Source organism: Varanus komodoensis, unplaced genomic scaffold (genome assembly GCF_004798865.1).
Source record: "Varanus komodoensis strain SLA01 unplaced genomic scaffold, ASM479886v1 scaffold13_1, whole genome shotgun sequence".
Lineage (NCBI taxonomy): Eukaryota > Metazoa > Chordata > Lepidosauria > Squamata > Varanidae > Varanus > Varanus komodoensis.
In genome coordinates, this window is record NW_025335408.1 from 6757048 (window position 1) to 6778466 (window position 21419).

Below are 21419 nucleotides of genomic sequence, written 5' to 3' on the forward strand. Positions count from 1 at the left end.
CAGCAAGTATTTCTACCTAAATTCATTTTTTGTTATCACACTTGTATTTATTTATTTAAAGTTTTTGTATGCCGCCCAATACCAGTCTCAACAAGGCTTACCAAAACAAAAATCCCCCCCAAAAAACCATACCAACAAACTGCATTCAACCATTAATGATAAAATCAAAGATAAAACCAGTTAAATATTAAAATGTCAGGAAAATAAAAAAGGTTGTATGGAGGGTTACAATATGAAAGAACTACTGCTACAGTTTGGTGCCTTCCTTCCCACAACTATGATGAAATCCTCTTCTTTCATCCTTGCCTTGGCTCTTGTTGCTCTTCCTCTCAAGTTCAAGGTCCTCAGTCTCTTTTATAGACCTCTCTTCTTCTCTACCCCATCTGTTAATCTCTCCCTATATGTTCATCAATCCATTACTGCAGTCATCCAGTGACGAGTGGCATGTGTGAACCAGCCATCGCACATCACTGGCAGAACTCTCATACTATATCAAACACAGTGCCTTTTCACAGACCATGTTCCAATGTTTGCTTATGAGCAATTGATGATACCTATGCACGTGTGCATTACCACAACATTAGATAGCATTGTCTGCATCCCTCATAGGAACCTAAGAAAGCCCATGCCAGATGAGACCAAAGATCCAACCAGTTAAACACTCTGGACACATGGTGATAAACCAGCTGCCCACAGGATCCCTCAAGCAAGATGGGTGCAAGACCTCCATTCATCCAAGCTCCTGAGCAACTGATGCATGCAGTACCCCTTGTACTTCTAATATAATCTCCTGTCACCTCCACTTCCCACTCCATGACTTTTGTCATTCTGAGCCTTCTGTTTATCCTTGCCATTTATATTCATCTGGCTACCAACCTTCCATGGATCACAAAAACAAGAGATCTACAGGGGTCAAATAGCCATCACTATCTACAAGTCTCCTCAAGATCTTCGTCTCTTCAAAAGCCTTCCCTGAAGTGCCATCAAACATTCCCTTCCCACAATCTTGCAATATTTCTACTCTCATTGCCTACCTATCATTGCCATTTCTTCTCTCTGACTCAGACAGGTCAGTCTAACAGAGATTATACAATCCTCTGGGCCTCTCTGTGTCCTAAATGGCTCAGGGCCTGCCATAGGTACTCAATAATTGTCAAGTCATAATGATAGTACTCAAAGACAGTAACCTCCCAAGACAACAATAATCTCAAAATGACAGAAAGTTACATGTTGAATACAAGTGTGCTTAGAACAAGCACCTAGAATAGGAGAAAGGATTGGTGTTTTAAGGCTGCAATCCTTACATACCCTTGTTTGGGAATACGTCCCACTGAATTCAATGGGTTTTTGAGTAGATATGCTTTTCATTGCACTATATGGATCCACAAGCAACCTTAAAGTTTCTTTCCTGTTACACACTCTGGAACACTACAATGGGAGAATGCGCCCTTACTGAATTTTCCATCTGAATAATCTTACAGGGATAAAATCCCCACTCCTTTTAAATGCATACATACTATCTCATATATGATTATCATTGCATACACATGGAAATGAACAACTTACCGGACCAAACGCATTACTGTCAAAGCTATGTCCGCGATGATCTCCTTCTACCCATATATGGCCATGTGGAATTTTCACATACTTCTTTTTGTAGCCTATGGTCCTAAAGACAATATAAGCATACTATTTATGGCAAAACCAAAGTAGACTTTATTCCTAGCTTAAAATGAATACTGATCACTTTTTACTCTCTCTCTCTTTATACATATTATGCACCAGTCTTTCTTTTTTTTCAGGCCAGTTTGCACATAGCCTTAGCCAATTAAAAGCTCTCTTCCTCTAAGTGATGGAAGAACAGGTTTGCCCTCATCCTCAGTGGGGTAGGGAGGGAGAACAGATTGCTTTGGTTGGACATCAATGCAGCAAGGTATGCTTCCATCAAAGCATACCTTTGATGCTCAACTCAGCCTAACCCAGGGGCCTCTCAGACCTTGCAAGACAAAGGCTTATGAAACAGGAAGCTAAATTGGCACCTCTGTTTAGAAGTCTTTGACGTGAAACCTTAAATAATAGTGCTAACTAAGAGGAAGATCCCCAGTTTAGTACGAAGGCAATTTAGAATCAAGGACATAGCCAACCAACTAGAAGAGGTACTGAGTTTATTTGGGTTGTTTTGTTTTGTGTTTTAATCACAACGTTGTGCCCGACCCATCATGACCCCACGGACAAAATTCCTCCAGGCTCTCCTTTCCTCCACCATCTCTCGGAATCCACCCAAGCCCACACCCACTGCCCCAGTGACTCCATCTAGCCCCTAGGTGGTGGGATGCTTATCTTGTAGCTGCAAAGCGCAAATAAAGATCTGCTATGCAAATAATCTGTCTGATGGCTTGGAGCCTATAGGCAAGAAGGCAGGCACACAACAATTGATGCAAGCAGTTCAAGAGGGGCCATTCTGCTGCTAGCTTGTTCTGAACCAAAGCCCCAGCGTGACAGAGGGAATCATTCCGGCGCTGCAGGGACTGATTCTGCATGAGACAAATTTGAAATTGCGATATGTACATTTTGTTCCCAGAGAAGGAAGAGCAGGAGCCGATGGCATACACTGTAATACTATGGGAGTTAATACAAGTGCAGCTGTTCTGATTTGGGGAGTGTGTGTGTCCAGGGATGGGAGGGGCGGGGAGAGCTGCAAATGCACAAAGTGGTGTTAGCCAGTGTGGGAAGAACACCTGGCACTTTGGGTTACCCGAGTAGATTTCATTTTTCTGTGAAACAGGAAGTCACAGCGTATAATAAAAGGGTCTCTGAAACAGTTGAAGGTGCACGTGCACATACATATGCGCACACACAAAGTATTCCCTTTTGTATCCTTTGTTGAAGAGTCGTATTTTACCAGTTCTTAGGAAGCAAAAGAAAGGAACCATACGAAGAAAAACTATGCTTTTGTAGCAGTAACTAAATGTAGCTGAAGAGAAAGTTATTAAAGAAAGAAAGACAATGCCATCCCCATTCAAGCCTTCATAATGCAGAAAATTAGCCAATGTAGAAATGAAAAATGAAAAAAACACACTTAGGATGAGCAGATCATTTCTCTGATTCCTGTAAATACAGAATACAATATCAGACAGTTCCCCAAAACTCTGTCCAAGCAGGATCAGGCTATGGGCAACTTAGATATTAGAGCAACCTGGGGGATCATGCACCAGTGAATAACCTCAAGGAAACTGGAGGTGGGGAATGCTGAAGGAAGTCGAGAAGACAGTAGCGTAATGCAGGAGGGTTTCTCAAGAAAGCCTAGGTTGTACCCTGGAAATATTTGTAGTTAGCCAGGATTATTATGATTCAATCTGCTACTGGAACTAGATACAAGTTTATGGCTTGTGGGACAGGGAAAAAGACACATTTACATATCTGTTATCACATTTAATGACACACAAAGCTATATTAAACCTCAAATATCATTAAAAATATGGCAAAGGCTTGCAGTTCTACTTATGATACATTCCTTTTATAAATGTGACAAACTGCTAAACTTCCCTTAAGCTAAAGTGGCTGTGCTTATCAAAACATCCCAGATGTAATAACAATTTTTTTATTAAGTATTCTCAGAAGGAACTATGGATAAAAGTTTAAAGTCTAGAAGCAGTTGTCCTGTTCTTTTTAGTATCTTGCATAAAATACTATGCAACACCATTTTTTCCATGAAATATTCAGCCTCTAAGAGCTAAGAACCTTCTCTTGTTTCTAGTTTGTCGTATTAGGCATTGTACAAGTTATAAAATGGTTATTAGCATGATCAAAGCAAACATATTACTCAAAGCCTTTAAGTGGGATTTCCATGCTCTGTGCAGTCACTCCAGTATTTAAAATTATGCTCTCAGTGCCACTGTACCCACATACATTTTAATATAGCAGAACAGGTAGAAGTCATTGATCTGAAGACAGTGTACTTTTTCTCCACACACTGGAAATTGCTTTGTAATTCACAGAGACGTGAGAGTAACTGCACAATTCAAAGTTCTCTTTCCTTTTGCATTTGAAATTTAGTAATTCAAAAACCTGCAACAGAGTGTTGCAGCTTCTGTTCAGTGTGCCAGCCAGGCATGCCTTTTTCCAGGTACCATTCCATTCCTCTTCCTCCCATCCCAAGTATTCATTTCCCTTCCTCTGCCACTAGCATGCCCTGTTTGCTGAACATTTTAAGTATTTCTGAGTTTTTTGTTTGTTTCCTTTGGTTTGATACATTTCCTTATACACATGTACTTTTCTCCCTAAATATACTTTCTTCTACTTTGGCAAATGTTCAGATTTCCTTGAACATGTTGATCGCTCTTCCTTTTGTTTTGTAATATCTTTGCTTTAGCTACATAGCCATCACAACTCGGCATGCAAGTTTGGTGTTAGCATAAATATTCCCAGATCCATTAAGCAAATGTTACTATTCTACATAACAGTTTCTGTGACCAGAGGACTATTGAAACCTGAGCTTTTATTTTCCAAACATTCTGGTCATCCCGCTCATCAAGAACCTATATACGAATCCAAATGGAAGATGAGTCCCCTCTCTGGGATCAATATGGGGGTATTCAGATGCAATAAATAAATAAATGAGAGGTGACACTATGCAATCCATGTCACTGGTGTTTATATCAACACATATTACCCCTGAAAATTAGCTTAACTATGTATCATGCACCATAAACATCTCCTATGCCTGTTTCTCTCAAGCACCACATTCCTAGTTAAAAAGCTCAGTTGAATATGAACCAGATGGAGAAAGAGAGGGGTTAGAATGTGGCACAAACATGTCAAGGCTCACAAGTGAGATTCATCAGACAGCTGCTGAGAATCAAACCACTTGGGTTTCGAGTGAGGATCTATAGAATAGGGAGGGTCTGAGGAGGAGGGTTATGAATTCATTAATCCAATGAGCCAGTGCCAAGTCAAGCAAATGGGCCAATTAAGTAACATCTGGCTTTTCTACATTCTGCCCTGTTTCTGGTAAAAACCTCCCTGAGGGTGGAGTCAAGACTGTTGGGAAAGCAAGGCAAGAGGGGATCTTTCATTTAGAATACAGGCTTCATGCGGGCAAGAGCAGCTCCTACACACCTCTCTCATGGGTGACTGATTGAAATTACTTTAAGGATAACCCTTTTATCTAGCATCCTTTATCTGAAAGCCCTCTTGCTCAAACAAAGAACTGCATCTCAAAAGCCTTTTGATCAGCTGGAAAGGGAAACGTGCGGCATGCTCAGGACTGTACAACAGCAGCAACAATGACTACAACTACAGCAGTTGTAGTCACTAGCTTTCCACAGCTGTTTCAGCACAAGGTGAAAATATCCCTGTCCTTCCTTCCTAAGCTACAGACATGCCCCATCCTATCTTTCACTCTGTCTTATCTTCTCTGCACCTATGACTTCTACTCCTCCAATCTTATCGCCCCTACCTGGTTCGTCAAATGACTGGACTTCTTCTTTCTTGTTCTCACTGCACATGCAATTGACTGTGCACATCCTGCTTCCTTCATATCACTCCTCAAAAGCCTGCTTCCCCATGTGGCTTTTGGCCAGTCCTCTTCCTATTTCTTCTCAACCATAACCAAGCTTTAAGCTCTTCCAACCCTAGCCTCTTCTCACCCTTGCTTCTCCACTATCCATTTAGGGTGTAGTTTCCTTGTGATCAGGGACTTCATCTGAAAAGCATCATACTTGCTGATGGATGGGGTGGTATGAATCTGCATCAGCACCATGCCAGGTTTGCTGCCTTTTCAGGCACATCTGTGCAACAGTCCATTTTCTTACCAGAAGCAGAAAATAATCACAGATATTTGCAGCATCACTAATTACATGCATTACAAATATATAGTACAAACATGGGCCCTATATTTTGCCTTAATTTCACTGTTTTTTCCAAATATCCTATCAGATCACCACTCTTCCTCTATGAATTACGTGTTAATAAAACATAAATCCTCAACAAAATTTAATCCCATTTGGCACAGGCAAGAAAAATTATCTAATATATATTAAAAATTCCCCCCATGTTACTATCACCAGCACATTATGCTCCAATCCATGTGAGAGCTGAATTTGCTTCCATTTTATTCATGTTCTTCCTATGGTGCTTCCCCCAATACTTACAGTGACAAAGCAGAGAGGAATTTGAGAGGGCTCAGAGAAGGGGTTGCAGCAGGACTTTGCCCTGAGAAAAGTGGGGATAAATGTAATATATGGCTAAGATCTGCATGTGTTTGTGCTGCCACATTTTGCTGAGATCACACAGTGGTGTTTGCCCAGTAGGGTCAAAAAGTGATGGTTCACAGATAGACTTGATGTCCAGTGTGTTGCTCAGCTCAGTTTTTAGGAAAATGTTTCTGATCCATGTCATAGTTTTGAATGAATCATAGAATAGTAGAGGTGAAAGGGGCCATGAAGGCCATTGAGTCCAACCTCTGCTGTTGCAGGACACCGTATTATACCATCCCAGTCAGATGGCTGCCCAGTTTCTTTTTGAATGTCTCTAGTGTGGGAAAGCCCTCTCTAGGCAGCCGCTTCCACTATTGTATTGCTCTAACAGTGAGGAAGCTTTTCCTGTTGTCCAGCCTGAATCTGTTAGATTGTTAGATTGCTTAAAATATGATAAGTATAGACCTGTTTTTCTTAGGTTGTGGATGAGCTAGCATTCAGAGACTTTCAGTCCCTGACTTGCACCTGATAGCATATCAGCCAGGTTGATTGTTCATCTGCAATCAGGCACCACCAGCTCTAGAAATTCAAGAGCTGGTGTTCTGTAGTGGTTATAACACTGTGCTAGGACTCAGAGAGCTAGGTACAAATCCAGTCATGAAGTTCACTGAGTGACATTGGGCAGTCACCGTCTCTTACCCAACTTTACAGGATTATTGTGAGAATAGAATAGAATAGAATAGAATAATAGAATAATAAAAAACTAGGTATGCCACTCTTCTGTTCGGAGGAGTGATGGGATATTCATGTAAAGAAAACGATGATGATTGTGAGAATCTGGGCATGAGGGAAAATGTTGGCTAGCCTTGTTGTTTCAATTGAAGCTACCAGTGGTAGGCAGCTAAATTTGCTGAAATCAAGGAGGGAAAGACATAAAAAACTGATCAGGACTGGAAGGAGAAGGAGTCAAGGAGCAGCTCATTAATCCTCACAGTGGATGGGCAGGTTTGGTTTTGGCAAGCCCAAACAATAATAAGTCAAGATATGAGAACAGTGGCCGCCTCTATGGTGATCCAGCTACCTTTTGTTTACTATCAAGCTGAAAGTATATTTAGATTTCTTAGAGAGCTGAGAAGGTTGAAATTCCTGTGAGAGACGTTATTGTGGAGAATGTGTTACAAAGAGGAGGGAGAGGAGGATAATGGTGGTGAAGATGATGATGATGTGATAATTAAAAATACAGCATTTGTTGTTAATCCAAAATGCTGTAACCTGTTGAGCGTGTATATGTTTCTCTCTCCTTTCCTTCTCTCACTCTGGGCATAATGGAAGTAAAGACTCCAATTCCTTAGTAAACAAGAGATCATTTTAGGATCCTGTAGATGGAAAGAGAAGATGTTTGATAGTAGACAATCCAGAAGTGAAGAGACTGAAGAAAATTCAGCAGAAGTGACTGCAGGAGGTGACGTGATGATTATTTGGATGAGCTGAGTGGGACATTGGCTCTGGGGACCATATGGGTAAGGTTTCCTGAAGGACACCATTGGTCGATGGGAAGTAGCAGGCAGACATGAGCTTGGATGCTTGAAGGCCACCCATGGATCATTTGTCTTTCATTCTTGAATTGGATGCCTGATAAAGCACAGTAGAAAAACAGGCCCAGAGGATGTCATGGGACTCTGAACAAGTGCACCTGTTGCTTTACCCATGAGCAGTTTCTGTAGTACAGAAATGATTTATTGTATTGAATGAGCTTGCTTTCCACCATATGCCAGAAATGTCAGACATAATTTAATTTAATAGATATGGGCAAAAACAACAACAAAAGTTTTACATACATTCTTAAAAGCATGAATGCATTCTAAGGTCCTCCACTGCACACATAAACTGTTATTCAGATCATTATGACTGAAGTAGCATGACTTCTCAGTGCTGCGTTTCTGAAAATCAAATTACATTAGATGCTTCAGATTGTCTTTTGCCTTTTCAGTGCAAAGAGAAGCAGGAAAGCAGGAGAGAGCATGGTTCCATGCCTTCCAAGGGAAGCCATGCATCGATTTGCCTCCATGGTTACCGGATTTAGGCTACTTCTTGCAATCTTCTACAGCCACAGGGGATGCTTGTCTGCTTATCCACTGACCAGATATAAATATAGCAGTAGGTAGGGAAGGGTGCAAATCCTATTTATGAGTAGAAACAAAATTCAAGTTGTGACTGCCATGCCATCCTTTTATCCCTTTTCTCCCAATTCAGAATGTTTATACATTGAACTATATGGTGTTCCAATCTTATGATAACACAATTCCATATGAGTCTGGTATGGGTAAATCATAACTCATTCTAGAGATAATTTAAAATAGGCACAAACCTGGCCCAAAGCTGCCTACTCGGTTCTTGCCCAAACTTCTTACTGACCTAGGAACTGAAGGTTCCTGGAAGGTGGAGTGCAGCATAGCCTTCTTCTCAAAAAACTAGATATTGTTTTTAATGTGGACAGACTTTTATTTTCTTACATATAGAGAAGCCTGCAGTCATGGAAGCCTCCAACTGCAGTCTGAATTAGTACAACTCAGGTGCTGACTTCCTTTCTCAGTGAGAGCTAGGCAAAATTCTTTTGACTTCAAATGATGGCTATTCAATTTTGCCTTGACTGGGCAAGGAAGCAGCAATGTCAACAAGTCACTGATTGATTTTCATTGGAGAAGAACCTATGCTGCTGTTAACAAAGCAAGTGAGAGGTGCTCAGAAGATGCCAGTATCTTCTTTCCAGTTTCTTCTTTCGAGTAAAGCCAGAAGCATTCTTCATGACAATAATTAAAGGCAGGCTGCAATCGTTAACTGAATGTGGGTTTCTAAAGACTGCTGCTCAGTTTGCATGAACAAATGATTCACTGATTTTGTTGCAAAGTAAGCCAGTACTAAAATTACCTTGAAAATTAAAGCAAAAACAACAACAAAATTAAATAATAGATGATCTAATTTGCTTTGGCATGAGTTTATGTTTGGAACTTGCCATTAATGTAACTAGGAAATGACAAAATAAATACTACTTTATTTTGATGTTTGCATCTCATTGCTAAATAGGATTTTTATAGAATCTATCTTGTGTTTAATTCTTGCTGCATAAAGACAGGACAAATGAAAATTATGTATTTAGCTTGTATGTTGCCTAGTTTACTCATCATTTCATGGAGGAGGCAGGATAGAAGAAAGTCCTTTGCCTTTTGAAAGCAGCAGAGCAATTTGAAGGTGTTACTGATTTATTCCTTTCTTGAACATTTCTGGCCAAGTGACAGTGCGTTAAAAACATCAGCTTATTATATGGAACAATAAAATAGACACAATTGTATAAGTACAACTCAAAGAAATATGCTAAACATTTTTCAGAGTGTTAAATATAAATCAAAGAAAGATGTTAAGAGTGAAATGTTGTGCATGTTTATACAGAAAAAAAATCCAACAACTTCCAGAATTCTTTAGCTAGCCTTGTTGCTGGCCTTGTACATGACCCTTGCAGCCCAATGAAGTAGCTTGTAAGGCCACTTCTATGGGTAACACTCAAGAATGGATTGGTCATATGACCTAGGAAAGCTAGTTCTATTCTACAATGGTAGTCCCACTACTGAAAGAATTCCTTTCCAATAACCTTTTATACTTCGTCTTAGCAATATGTATTTCATGCCAGTTGAGTTAGTTATTGGGCCCTTTTGAGCTGTTCTTGCAAAAACTGCCACTCATTTCCAAGCATGTGTGCTGGGCGGGTGGCAAAGGTATACACAGCCAGGCACCTGCCATGGGTCCAGACTCCAACCAGGATCCACTGACTAGGGTCCCTGGAATTCCTTCTGCTCTTCACCGTTGCAACCTGCCAGTTCACCCGCCGCTTCCTCTAGCCTACAGAATGGTAGTCCTAAGAAAGAAGGGGGCAGGAGATGCCACACCTCACAAATTTATTGCTCGCTGGATCTCTGCCTGTCAATCAAGCAATGAATAAAAACCAGCAACAGCAGCTGGTGACAATGGTGGTGAGATGGTCAACTCAGTGAGGGGTCCATTGAAGGTGCCTTGCCCAACCAAGGGACCCCACAAAAGCTAGAGCTGGCACTGTGTAAGGGAGGGTGGGCGTGCACACACAGATGCACATGTACACACAGAGGCACCAGCAGAAGCAGCATGAAATGGTAGGATTCAAGCACAGGTTTACCAGTTCACCAAGAGCTAAGTATAAAGAAACCTATGGTACCAGATGTCCAACAGTGCAGTCTTTCTAAATACATCAAGACACCTTTTGCATGTGCACTAGCTAAGCATTCTGTGAAGACAGATGTCAAAAGAAAACAATTACTCAGTGAGGTTTAGTAGTTGACAGCATGAGACTGGGATTCAGGGGATCTGGGTTCTAGTCCCCGCTTAGCCATAGACCCAACTGGCTGACTTTGGGCCAGTCACAGATTCTCAGCTCAACCTACCTCCCAGGGTTGTTGTTGTGGGGATAAGATTGAGAGCAGCAGGAGGAGAATGCTGTGACTCACCTCGGATCCTTGTAAGAAAAAAGGTGGGATATAAATCTAAGAAATAAATAAATAGATAATAAATAAAAGATATAATCACATGAGGCAGAATTGCGTAATGCATTAGGCTGTACAAGAGAACCTTTAGGCAGGCAGTCAAGTTCTTTTCTGTAAGTAACTCTCTTCCACAAAGCTCAATTTTATTTCCAGTGTCAATGCCTCACAAATAACAATTCAGGAAAATTATGATAGCCATACATTCTGCAAGTGGAAAAAATAGGCTTAGGAAAGTTGCTTTCTTATGAGAAACGACATATAGCATATGAGCCTTAAATGATAGCCCTGAAGATAGCAATAATATTTGTGCTCTTCATTGTAATTTGGCTGACATTAAGAGAAAGCTTGTTCACCACAACTTGCACAGCCTGCTTTTTCCACAGGTAATTTAAGTACTTGCTTTCCTTCTCTAACGCAATACTGTCTTTCTCCCTGTTGCCAAAGTATACTTAAATATGCTTTGGGATGAAGAGTGGGATAAAAATACTGCAAATAAATAAAATGCAGACTTACTGACAAAGCAAGCACACAAGCACATCCATGTCTACAAGTAAGCATGCAAATATAGCTTGATGTGGAGATGGGGCTCAGCTTTCCTTCAATGCAGCATTCTTAGATGATAGCTCTGATTTGAAATGTGAAATAAATGGGGCAGAAAGGGAAGAGCTGGCAGGTGACACTGAAAAGTTAAAGATAATAAATTAGATTACTCAGGCAGTGACTGAGAACCAAACTATCTTGGGCTCAGGGGGAGACACTGTGAAATGGGGGTGCGTGAATTTCTAGATCCTGTGAAGTGGTGCCAGGCCAAAAAGGCCAACCGATTACATAACATCAAACATTCCCACCATCTGACCCACAAGCAGTTCCCATCACTCTTAAGGTGGAGTCCAGACTCTGGGAAAAGGCACCAAGGAGGGGGCTGCTCCTGTTTAGAATCAACTTTTCACATGGGCAGAAGTTACTCCCACAGATGGAACGGATTGTTACTCTGAACAATTTTGCACCTTGTTGTCAGCTGTCACAGAAGGCATCCTGTATCGCAGCAAAAGCTGTTAGGCTCTTATAAAAGACTGTATTTTGTGCACTTTTCATTTTGATCTGCTAAAAAAGAAAGAAGGAAGCAAGATGTGCACGTAACACCTGCATGCACTAGGAGTGCAGATTAATGCATGTCTCTACATTGACTTATGGATGGACTTAAGAATAGTGGTACAGTCCTCTGACATGCTAATTCAACTTCATCAGCAGGGGTACCAATTTACTTTTTTGTAGTAATGTAGAGGGAATAGGGGTTCTGAGCACGACCCAAGGGATTGATCTTATCCCAGTTTAAATTGCAAGAAAAATGGAAATATAGAACTGTATTTTAAGAGGATGTGTTGTGGATCTTGTATTATATCTCATAATGGTAAGAGAAGTAGGTGCTCTTAAGACATTATACAGTATCTGAATCAAGGGGCAGGGAAAAGTCTGGTCCCTGTACCACTATCCCAACTGCGTGCTATTAACAATGCTAGGTATTTCCTAGAACACTGAAAAAATCAACACAAGCAGCAAAACCCTGCTTGAGACTATTCATTTAGCTTAAATGAAACAATACAAATGAATACTGGTTATGTTAATGTGGCTATTCAGATTACAACCTATGGTGTAGAAATGAAATAAATAAAATAAATACATGGATAAAATAATAATTCTAATGCATGCTACAAATATGTTGTTGTTGTTGTTGTTAGTTGCGAAGTCGTGTCTGACCCATCACGACCCCATGGACAACATTCCTCCAGGCCTTCTTGCCCTCCACCATCCCATGGAGTCCACTTAAGCTCACACCAACTGCTTCAGTGACTCCATCTAGCCACCTCATTCTCTGCCGTCCCCTTCTTCTTTTGCCATCTATTGTTCCCAGCATTAGGCTCTTCTCCAGGGAGTCCTTCTTTCTCATTAGGTGACCAGAGTATTTGAGTTTCATCTTCAGTATCTGGTCTTCTAAAGAGCAGTCAGGGTTGATCTCCTCTAGGACTGACCGGTTTGATCACCTTGTGGTCCAAGGGACTCGCAGGAGTCTCCTCCAGCACCACAATTCAAAGGCCTCAATCCTTTGGCGCTCAGCTTAGGTAGCCGCATTATAAAGCTATGATGTTAGGTAAATGCCCAAGCGATTGTTATTTGAGTGAATATGATTCTGTCCTGTTGATACTATTCCGGGACTTTGAAGCTTAGCTGGTAAAGCAGCAAATTAGAAAGTTACACAGCAGTTAGATACCTTGAATCTAAAGTTTAGAATGGTCTCTTGAAAGAGTTTTGATCTTACCTTGATATAATAAGCTCAGGTGAGCTCTTGGACAATTCAGATTTAATGATATCAACCCAAGGGGAGTATGCAACTGGCAAGACAAGCACAAAGCCAAGGAAGTACTTGTAGAGATTGAAGATGGGGTAAGAGGATAGTTTTAAAAGTGATCTCTGAAAATGGGAGCATAGGTCAACATGTTTTACTTCACAGGTACTTACTTCATGACTTAGAGAACAACACCATTTACTCCAAGAGAAATAAAAGGTTCATTTTCCTTCCTTCCTCTCTCCCTTCCCTTCCCCCCTTCTCCTTTTGGAAGCAATCTTAAAGAAAACAAAAAAGTGTCCAAGAGATGGATGCTTCCTCATGAATAAGACATACAAGCACATTCACCGAGTACTGATTGGGTCCAAGTACTATTGAATTAATAGAATTCTAGTACATGCCATCCAGAACTCCAATACCCAAACATTTTTATTAGCTGCAGACTGACAAATAGTACAGATCCACCCCTGAAAGATATTTATACAGAGAACAGAGATGCCGATAAGGCTGGTCTGCTCCCAATAGAGCAGGATTAGCTTCTTGCAAAGAATACAGTCTTAATAACTCATACTTTTTTCTTACGTTTTCTATAAGGAAAATCTCTTCTTTCCCTTATTTCAGGAATACCATGATTTAGATTAGAATTGTTGATTAGACACCACAGTTAACACTAACTAGGTGTCTCCATTTATTTATTTATTTATTAAAACATTTTTATGCCGCCCCATTCGCCGAAGCCTCGGGGCGGCTCACATCAATAAATTAAAATAATTATAATATAAATTAAAATATAAATTTTAATTTCCATGGCCAAGGCTTGGGAAAAACTAGAAAGATTTCAAACCATATTTTCAAGTAGGAAGCCATGGTTGACATCCATAATGTAAATAACCCTAAACAATTCAGATGACAGACTTGGGGTGTAAATTAGCTCTGAAAATGGAAATGGGGAGGAAAAGGAAGTGAATGTTCCCAAGCCTGGCTCCTGACACACAGAACATGTTTTTACAAAGCCAGAATTTCCAGCTATACCAGACTAGACCAGTACAACATGGATGATTTTTAGTATAAGCTAAACATAACATGGGACTGCAGGTGGTGCAGTGGTTTAAACTGCTGTGCTGCTAGGCTGGTTAATCAAAAGGTCGCCTGTTCAAATCTGCACAACGGGGTGAGTTCCCATTGCTCCGTCCCGGCTCCTGCCAACCTTGCAATTCGAAAGCATGCAAATGCAAGTAGATAAAAAGGTACCACTTTGGTGGGCAGGTAACAGCGTTCCGTGTACTTCAGTGTTTAGTCATGCCTGCCACATGACCACGGAGACTGTCTATGGACAAACGCTGGCTCCCTCGGCTAGGAAACGGAGATGAGCACCGTCCCCTAGAGTCAGGCATCACTGGACTTAATGTCAAGGGGAAACCTTTACCTTTACTTTACCTTAAACATAACATGCTACATGACGTTTTCAAGATCAAAGATCAAGACAGATTGATCTTTACTAACACAGGTGATTTTCCCCCACACACCATCACCCAAAATGGAACTTACTGGGATCAATAGAGTTACATGTCTTGTCATTTTGCAGAATGTCAAAATTTCTTTGAAGAAATTAATTGCAAAACCAGTACAACTCATGAATGTCTCTGCAGTTTAATACTTTTATGTGTGAACAGATGTATGTATGCTTATCATTTTCTATGGGATAATTTTACTTGTGACATGGAGAAATTAGCTCTGTCTGGTATTTTAACCACCTGTCCATAAAAGAAGAGAAATCTCCATTTTTAGGACCAGCTGTGAGTGCCAGCAAGAGTAACTGGGATCAGATGTAATGAATGAGATATGATTAATCTTGACTTGACCTTGAAAAAAGATCAGAAAACCTCAGCTGTCCCAAAACCTTCCAATGCCATTTGGACGACAGGTTAATATAAATGATTGTATCACTTCACTGAAAACTTAATGGTAAAGGCTAAAATGTTCAGTAACAAAAGCAAAGTTAAGTGCAATATTAAGGGATTCTTTTCTAATTCTTTCCTGTTCTGTTCTTATGCAATGAGCTCTGTCTGGGACCGTTAATGGCGGGGTGCCTTCTGGCACACACTTTATGCCAGTGCTAAAGGTTTTACACTGACTGCCAACCTGCAAGTGAACTTAGTTTAAATTGTTAATTACAAAGCCCTGGACAATTTAGTACCAGGTTACCTCAAAGAATATCTCTCCCTATACAAAATTTCCAGATCACTGCAATCTTCAGAGGTGAGCCTGTGGCCCATGCTAAAGCTTATGTGTTTCCACTTGGTAGCAACATCCAGATGGTCCTTCTCTACAGTGCTGCACACCTGTGGAATGATTCCCTTTGATGCTCCTTCCAAACTTAGAACAAACAACCCAGAGTTTTCCCCCAGCATTTTTGGTGGGTTAAAACTCTAGGCTCTTTGTTGCTCCACAACCCAGACAGGCAGATGCCACATCAAACCACCTAGAAAGGGGGTGCTTCTGGGTTGTTAGAGAAACCAGATGCAGAGCAGAAGTGGTGACTGTGTGCAAGACAGTGTCCTTGCTCAGTCCAGTGCAGCCCTGCCAATTCGTTTGTTCAACAACCCATGAATTGGGGTTCTGTGCAAACAGAATTTGCACTGCTAGCTGATTATTGGGTTGATTATACAACTCAAGATCAACTTACCTCAAAGAATATCTCTCTATATACCTTGTTGTCCATGCCCCGGCCTATGGTTGGAAGAAGATTAGGAGGGTAACTACCTGGAGAGGGGCCTTCTCTGCGGTGGCACCCCGATTGTGGAATACACTCCCCAGGGAGGATTGCCTGGCACCATCACTTTATTCTTTTCACCACCAGGCTAAAACCATTTTTATTTTCCTAATGTTTTAAGGCTTGATTGGTTTAATATAGGGTTTTGTTGTTGACTGGAAAATTTTGATTAAGATGCTGTGTTTTACTCTATTTTGTCCTATTGTTAAACTGTCCCAAGACTACAGTAAGGGACTGTCTAAAAAAGTTTTAAATCAATCAATCAGTAAATAAACATGGGGATCAGTCTTCTCTGTAAGTGATATTGCAGTTCCCTCCTGCTGGCTGGACAAGTGGAATAGCTTTCCTTATCCCCCTGCACATGTGTACCCTGAAATCCTATCATGAGATCCAAGTCTTGACATGGCTGAGAAAGTTGTATTTGGGAAGCGCTTCACAGAGACATATCAGATGGTGCCAGGGACGGGGAGCAGCCCTCCTTCCTCAGTGAACAGCCCCATGGCAACCCAGCTCCCCGCCATCAACAACTATTGAAACAGGCCACATTTGATAATAAATAACACCTCCTAGGGGCATGCATTTAAATGGATACCCAACATGTTTGACTCAAAAGATGGTTTCACACAGCACATATATAACCAATCATTGTTGATATATTGGTCAATAATGCAACTACAAAGCATTAGAAGAGACACACTCTTGACTTTCCAGGCTTTGATTGTTATCACAGCTGATACAGATAGTCTGGCCCATTACATTGTCAAGGCCATATCAAGTCTTGCACATGCGCAAAGTGACTGTGAGTCAACACAAGTATTAGTACATTGTTCTCATAAGTCACTTTTAACATCTGCTTTGCTTACCTAGGGAACATTAAAAGTCACTTTTAACATCTGCTCAGCTTAGCTAAGAAAATTTATCAAAGGAAAAATAAAAAGGGAAATAAAACAGTGTCCTGAGCTTCTTTGATACACATCTGTTTTGATCACATCTGAGCTATTTTTTGCCCAAACACAGAAAACGTTTGTACAGTTCTATGCACCATTTAATCACCACAGAGTTCCTGGATGAATCTGGATGCTAATCATCAAAGCAGCAGATTGTGTCTGATTGCATGTTGGCAGAGGTATACCTTTGGTGATGAAGGCATTCACAATTTCTAATACACTCTGGATTAGACAGTTAGGAAAACTAGAGATGAAGGATAACAAGAGACCATGCAATTTCTTGCCATCAATAAATATGGCCATCTATTTCAGAATTTAATTTTCAGGGCTGGATGTTCTATACCAGCAAGAATGGATGCAAGTGCAGATACCAAACACTTAATAAATTTCTCCAGCATTGTTAGCAAGCCTGTTGAAGGCAGGACTCTATCAAGGGGAGTGGCCAAATTTGACAGCATCTTACATCACGAATGCATAGGGCTGGGGTGCAAGGACTGCAGGAAGGGTTGCAGCACAACATCTGGTACTGTGTCTTAGATTGGGAGACAATGGCTTGGAGGTAACATTACATGAAAGGAAGCCCCCATCCTCTCCTCCCCGTTGCATCCCCAACTCCTTAAATTACTTGCTAAACTTTTGCAGTATATTTCAGGCCACACAGAGGGCTGCAGGGGTAAGGAAAATCCATTTTGTCTGTAGTCCCCCTTCCACTGGTGGAACAACTCTGTTGGATACTGCCAGTGCAGCAACCATTGCTAGCATTAAGGCAGAGCCATTGAGCAACCAACTGTTCCCAACAGCCTACTATAGCTAAAGCGAAGTATGTGGAAACAAAATAATGGCATGTTTACCCCGCCTCAATTTTCTTCCCTTTCCTCCAAAGTATCCCTTATATCTGCTTTTAAAATGTAAGTTCCTTAGGCAGTCACCTGTCCCGTTATTATTCAAATATTATATATTTCCAAATACACATTTGATCAAACCTGTGCAGAAAGGACTGGGATCATACCAGCTTAACTGGGTTTTTAAATCAAATTCATTTAAATACAATTGCAGCCCAGCTTTCTCCAGTCATGGAACTCAGAGTGATACACTTGTGGTTCCTAAGAAGTTTTCCATCCAGGCACTGACCAGATGCAGTTCTACAATGTTAACAATATAGCTATGCCACATGCATTTCAGGGTTTACACGTACAAAACAAAGCAATACAAAAAGTCATGTAAGGAGGCTCAGCTAAGCAATCCAGTCACAGAACCAAGAGCACAGATTGCACATGATTAAGCATGCATGCACTGTACACATGTAGGCCCCAAAGCTACACATGAATAGAGGAAGCATTGGATGAGCATGAGCCAGGTTCTCTCTCCACGTATTCCAATGAACATGTGCACAAGGTCATTCTGTTCCTTGATCCACAGACCTATCTAGATCACAAAATCAGCATATCCCTAGAGCAGGCAGAATACCTAGTATTAATTTGGCTGCATTCCAATTTACTAGGATAATAATCAGTTAACAGTTGCATTAGAAGCCAAATAGAGCAATAAATGGTAATTACAAGTATCTTATATGATCACAGATTTACTAATAGGAACAGTACGTACAATTAGTCAAATTCATAAGTTCAAAACCCTAGAGGCTGTATATGCCATTTCCCATACTTTGCTGAAACATATTGGGATGACAATAGTGTAATCAGAGTAAGCAGGTGTACAAGAATTTCAGCCAACTTCTCATTATGGCTCAAGTTGCTCCTTTTTCCTTTATACACAGACACTGAGCAAAAAAACATCATTCCGAAGTGGGCTTCTGAGCCTCTACCAGCTGCCCATTCTGTTGTTTTTCTATGCAATGCCAAGGTGACATGGCTGGGAGAGCCCAAGAGATAAAAAACATTCTAGGTCATATGTTAAGACACACATTGCTCACTGCCCAGAAAACAATGAATGTGCATTCAAACCCTTTCTACCATGTTTGGGAACGTCTGTCTGGGATGGTTCACACCACCTCTGCAGTTGAAAGAATAAGCAAGGGAGGATGCAGATCTACTGCCACCCCCCGCCAACAATGCTCGTGGCTGCAACACTCTCCTCCTTTGGAAAGCATGGGGGAAAGCCCTCCATGTGCACTTAATGTACTGTGCCTTGCGCTCATTGCTATGAGGAGGGCTTGTCCATGGGAAGAGGAGGAGCTTCACAGGTATCCCTCGGGATCCCTTAAGAGCTCTGTGTTATGCTCTCCAAAGACAAGGATGGTGGGAGTGCATTTGGGCCATTACTATCAGCAGTGGCAGTTCAGGCAAGGAACACAATAGTGGTAGCAAGATGGTCACTTCCTCAAGGTGCATCTGTTTGAAGAGGTTTCTGAATGCTATCCTGTTGTTGTCACCATCAGACTCTCCAAAGAAAAATGGGTAAGCTAGAATGCAGAGAAGACCAGCAATCATTTGTTTTCGCCTTCTTCGTACCCAAATATCCCATGCCACTAGTAGCTGGGGAGGGCAAGATCATACAAGTTAAAGTCTCCTATCTCTCTGCAGTCAGGTTGGTGCCCTCCACCCACTGGCAGTTTATGCTTAAAAAGTTGCTAACAGGAACGGCACCTCATCTAGCTTGACCCCAAGGGTGGAAGGTAAGTTGAAGGGAGATACTTTTATTTATTTTTCTTATTTGATTGCTTGTTGTTGTTAGCCGCGAAATCGTGCCCGACCCATCGCAACCCCATGGACAACATTCCTCCAGGCCTTCCTCTGTCCTCCACCATCTCCCGGAGTCCACTAGCTTTGATTGCTAGCTCACCCCATTAGCCACATGTCTCCCTATCATGCTTCACTTCTATGGAGAAAAAGGGACATTTTTATGATTATTAAGTACTTTTATTATCTATCCAATAATGCTCTCTGTGAAGATAATAACCAGTCCAAAGAAAACCCCTCACCAACTGGCAATTTTAAAACACAGTTAAAATACACAATGAATGAATGACTCAATGACACTATGCAGGTGAACAAAACTGCATCAACAAAAGTGAGAGAAATCCATCAGAGAGAGAGCACGCGCGCAAGAGAGAGAGCACAAGAGAAGGCACTACATAAAGAGAGCCAGGGCCACTCAGTGAAATGTCTGAATAGAACCACTGCGTGTGTGTGTTTTGTGCTTGTTTTGCACAGTTGGAAACTCAACAAGACACAGGATTTGTGGTTACACTTTTAGATCTTGCTTGCATAAAATCTTACCACTGAGAACATCAGCTGAATGCGTGGATGTTTGGGATGGTCTAGTGAGAAAAACCTCACTCCCATTTCATTCTTGACTGCTACATGCATTTCCTCCATATGCCATTTACTTTGAACAGGCAAGAGAAGGGAGAGGGGGCAAAGGGAGGGGGAGAAGAGAGAGAAAATGAGATCCAAAGTGTGATAACTAAAATCCACTGTATGGAAAAAAAATTGTCAAAGGACTAAAAGCAGACTAGTAAATTGCAATTGTCTCATGCAAGCTCCCGGAAAACAAACAGTTTTCCATTTTACTGGAACTATTTTGCTTCAAAGTAGTTTGGTACAAATTCAGATCTTTGGGCAGGCACATTCGTTATTTGAATCCTTTTAATTTTAAGCACCCTTCCCTTTGATAATCCTACAGTCTTAAATTAGGATGGCCTCAGGCTTAATAGCATTCACTCTTAATTCTGCTCTGCCATTGATTAAAGCTAGCTTTAAGAGAATTACTTAGCCCTCTATAAAATCATTACTTTTGTTTTTCTTATAAAATATTGGTTGAGTTACCATGCTCCAGAAATGTTAAAGACTTCACTTGGAAAGCTGTTTTGTCAATATTATTGATGTAATGGAGATAAATCTATGTGTCAATATTTGCTTTATTTATTAATAGTGCTTAAGTGATCTCAAGGGATGGAGAGAATGTGTCAGGCAACCTATCAGGAAGTTTCCTGTGCAGATGAAACCTTCACTTTCACAAAGATACTTTAAATCCTGCTTTAGGGAAAGGGAACAGTCTTATATTGTCAGAAGAAATGATCACAGATATATCAGTGAAAAGAAATGGATTACAGCAACAGAGGCTTTGAAGAAAAAGTGGTCTTAAGGCAGTGAACCAAGGTGAAAAGTAAAGAAAAAATGTCTTATGAGGAGTCGGGCCAGAGAATCGAGACAAATTAATTAATTGATCCCAACCAAGGATGCATTTGATCTATATACAGGGGAGGGGAAGCAGCCACAACAAAGGCACACTTGGATTACAAGTCACCTGGGCGTCACACAGATATGGAGAATCGGTATTGGAATGGAACGTCTTGGGTTCGCATCATTAAAGCACTTTGAGCAGCCATGAATCACTGTTTCTCAGCCTAAACAAACTTGCAGGGCTTCTTGTACAGATAAACTGAAATAGCATTATGTATAATGTTCAGTGTTCCAACAAGTAAGGGCAGAGTACCAAGGTAACTATATCTAACTAAATTTGTACAGCAATGCAGATATACATTATTATGCTTTGCGGTCATTGCACTTCCAGGACATGACCTTGCATGGCGCACACATGTCTATTGGCGCCATTTCCCAACAGGGGTCA

At 41.0% G+C, this 21419-nt stretch overlaps 1 protein-coding gene across 4 annotated transcripts in view; it reads right to left on the reverse strand.

Moving 5' to 3' along the window:
• Positions 1 to 21419, reverse strand: part of IMMP2L (inner mitochondrial membrane peptidase subunit 2) — a 520099-nt gene that overhangs the window by 89943 nt on the left and 408737 nt on the right. For 2 of the 4 annotated variants that reach the window (XR_006413969.1, XM_044422945.1), the window contains exon 5: positions 1567 to 1669. The exons of the other annotated variants lie outside the window; for them this stretch is intronic. Coding sequence is in view for 1 of the 2 variants with exons in the window: in XM_044422945.1 (XP_044278880.1) it covers positions 1567 to 1669 (103 nt within the window). In the remaining variant the exon portion in view is untranslated. The remainder of the gene's footprint in view (positions 1 to 1566; positions 1670 to 21419) is intronic. 4 annotated transcript variants of the gene reach the window in all.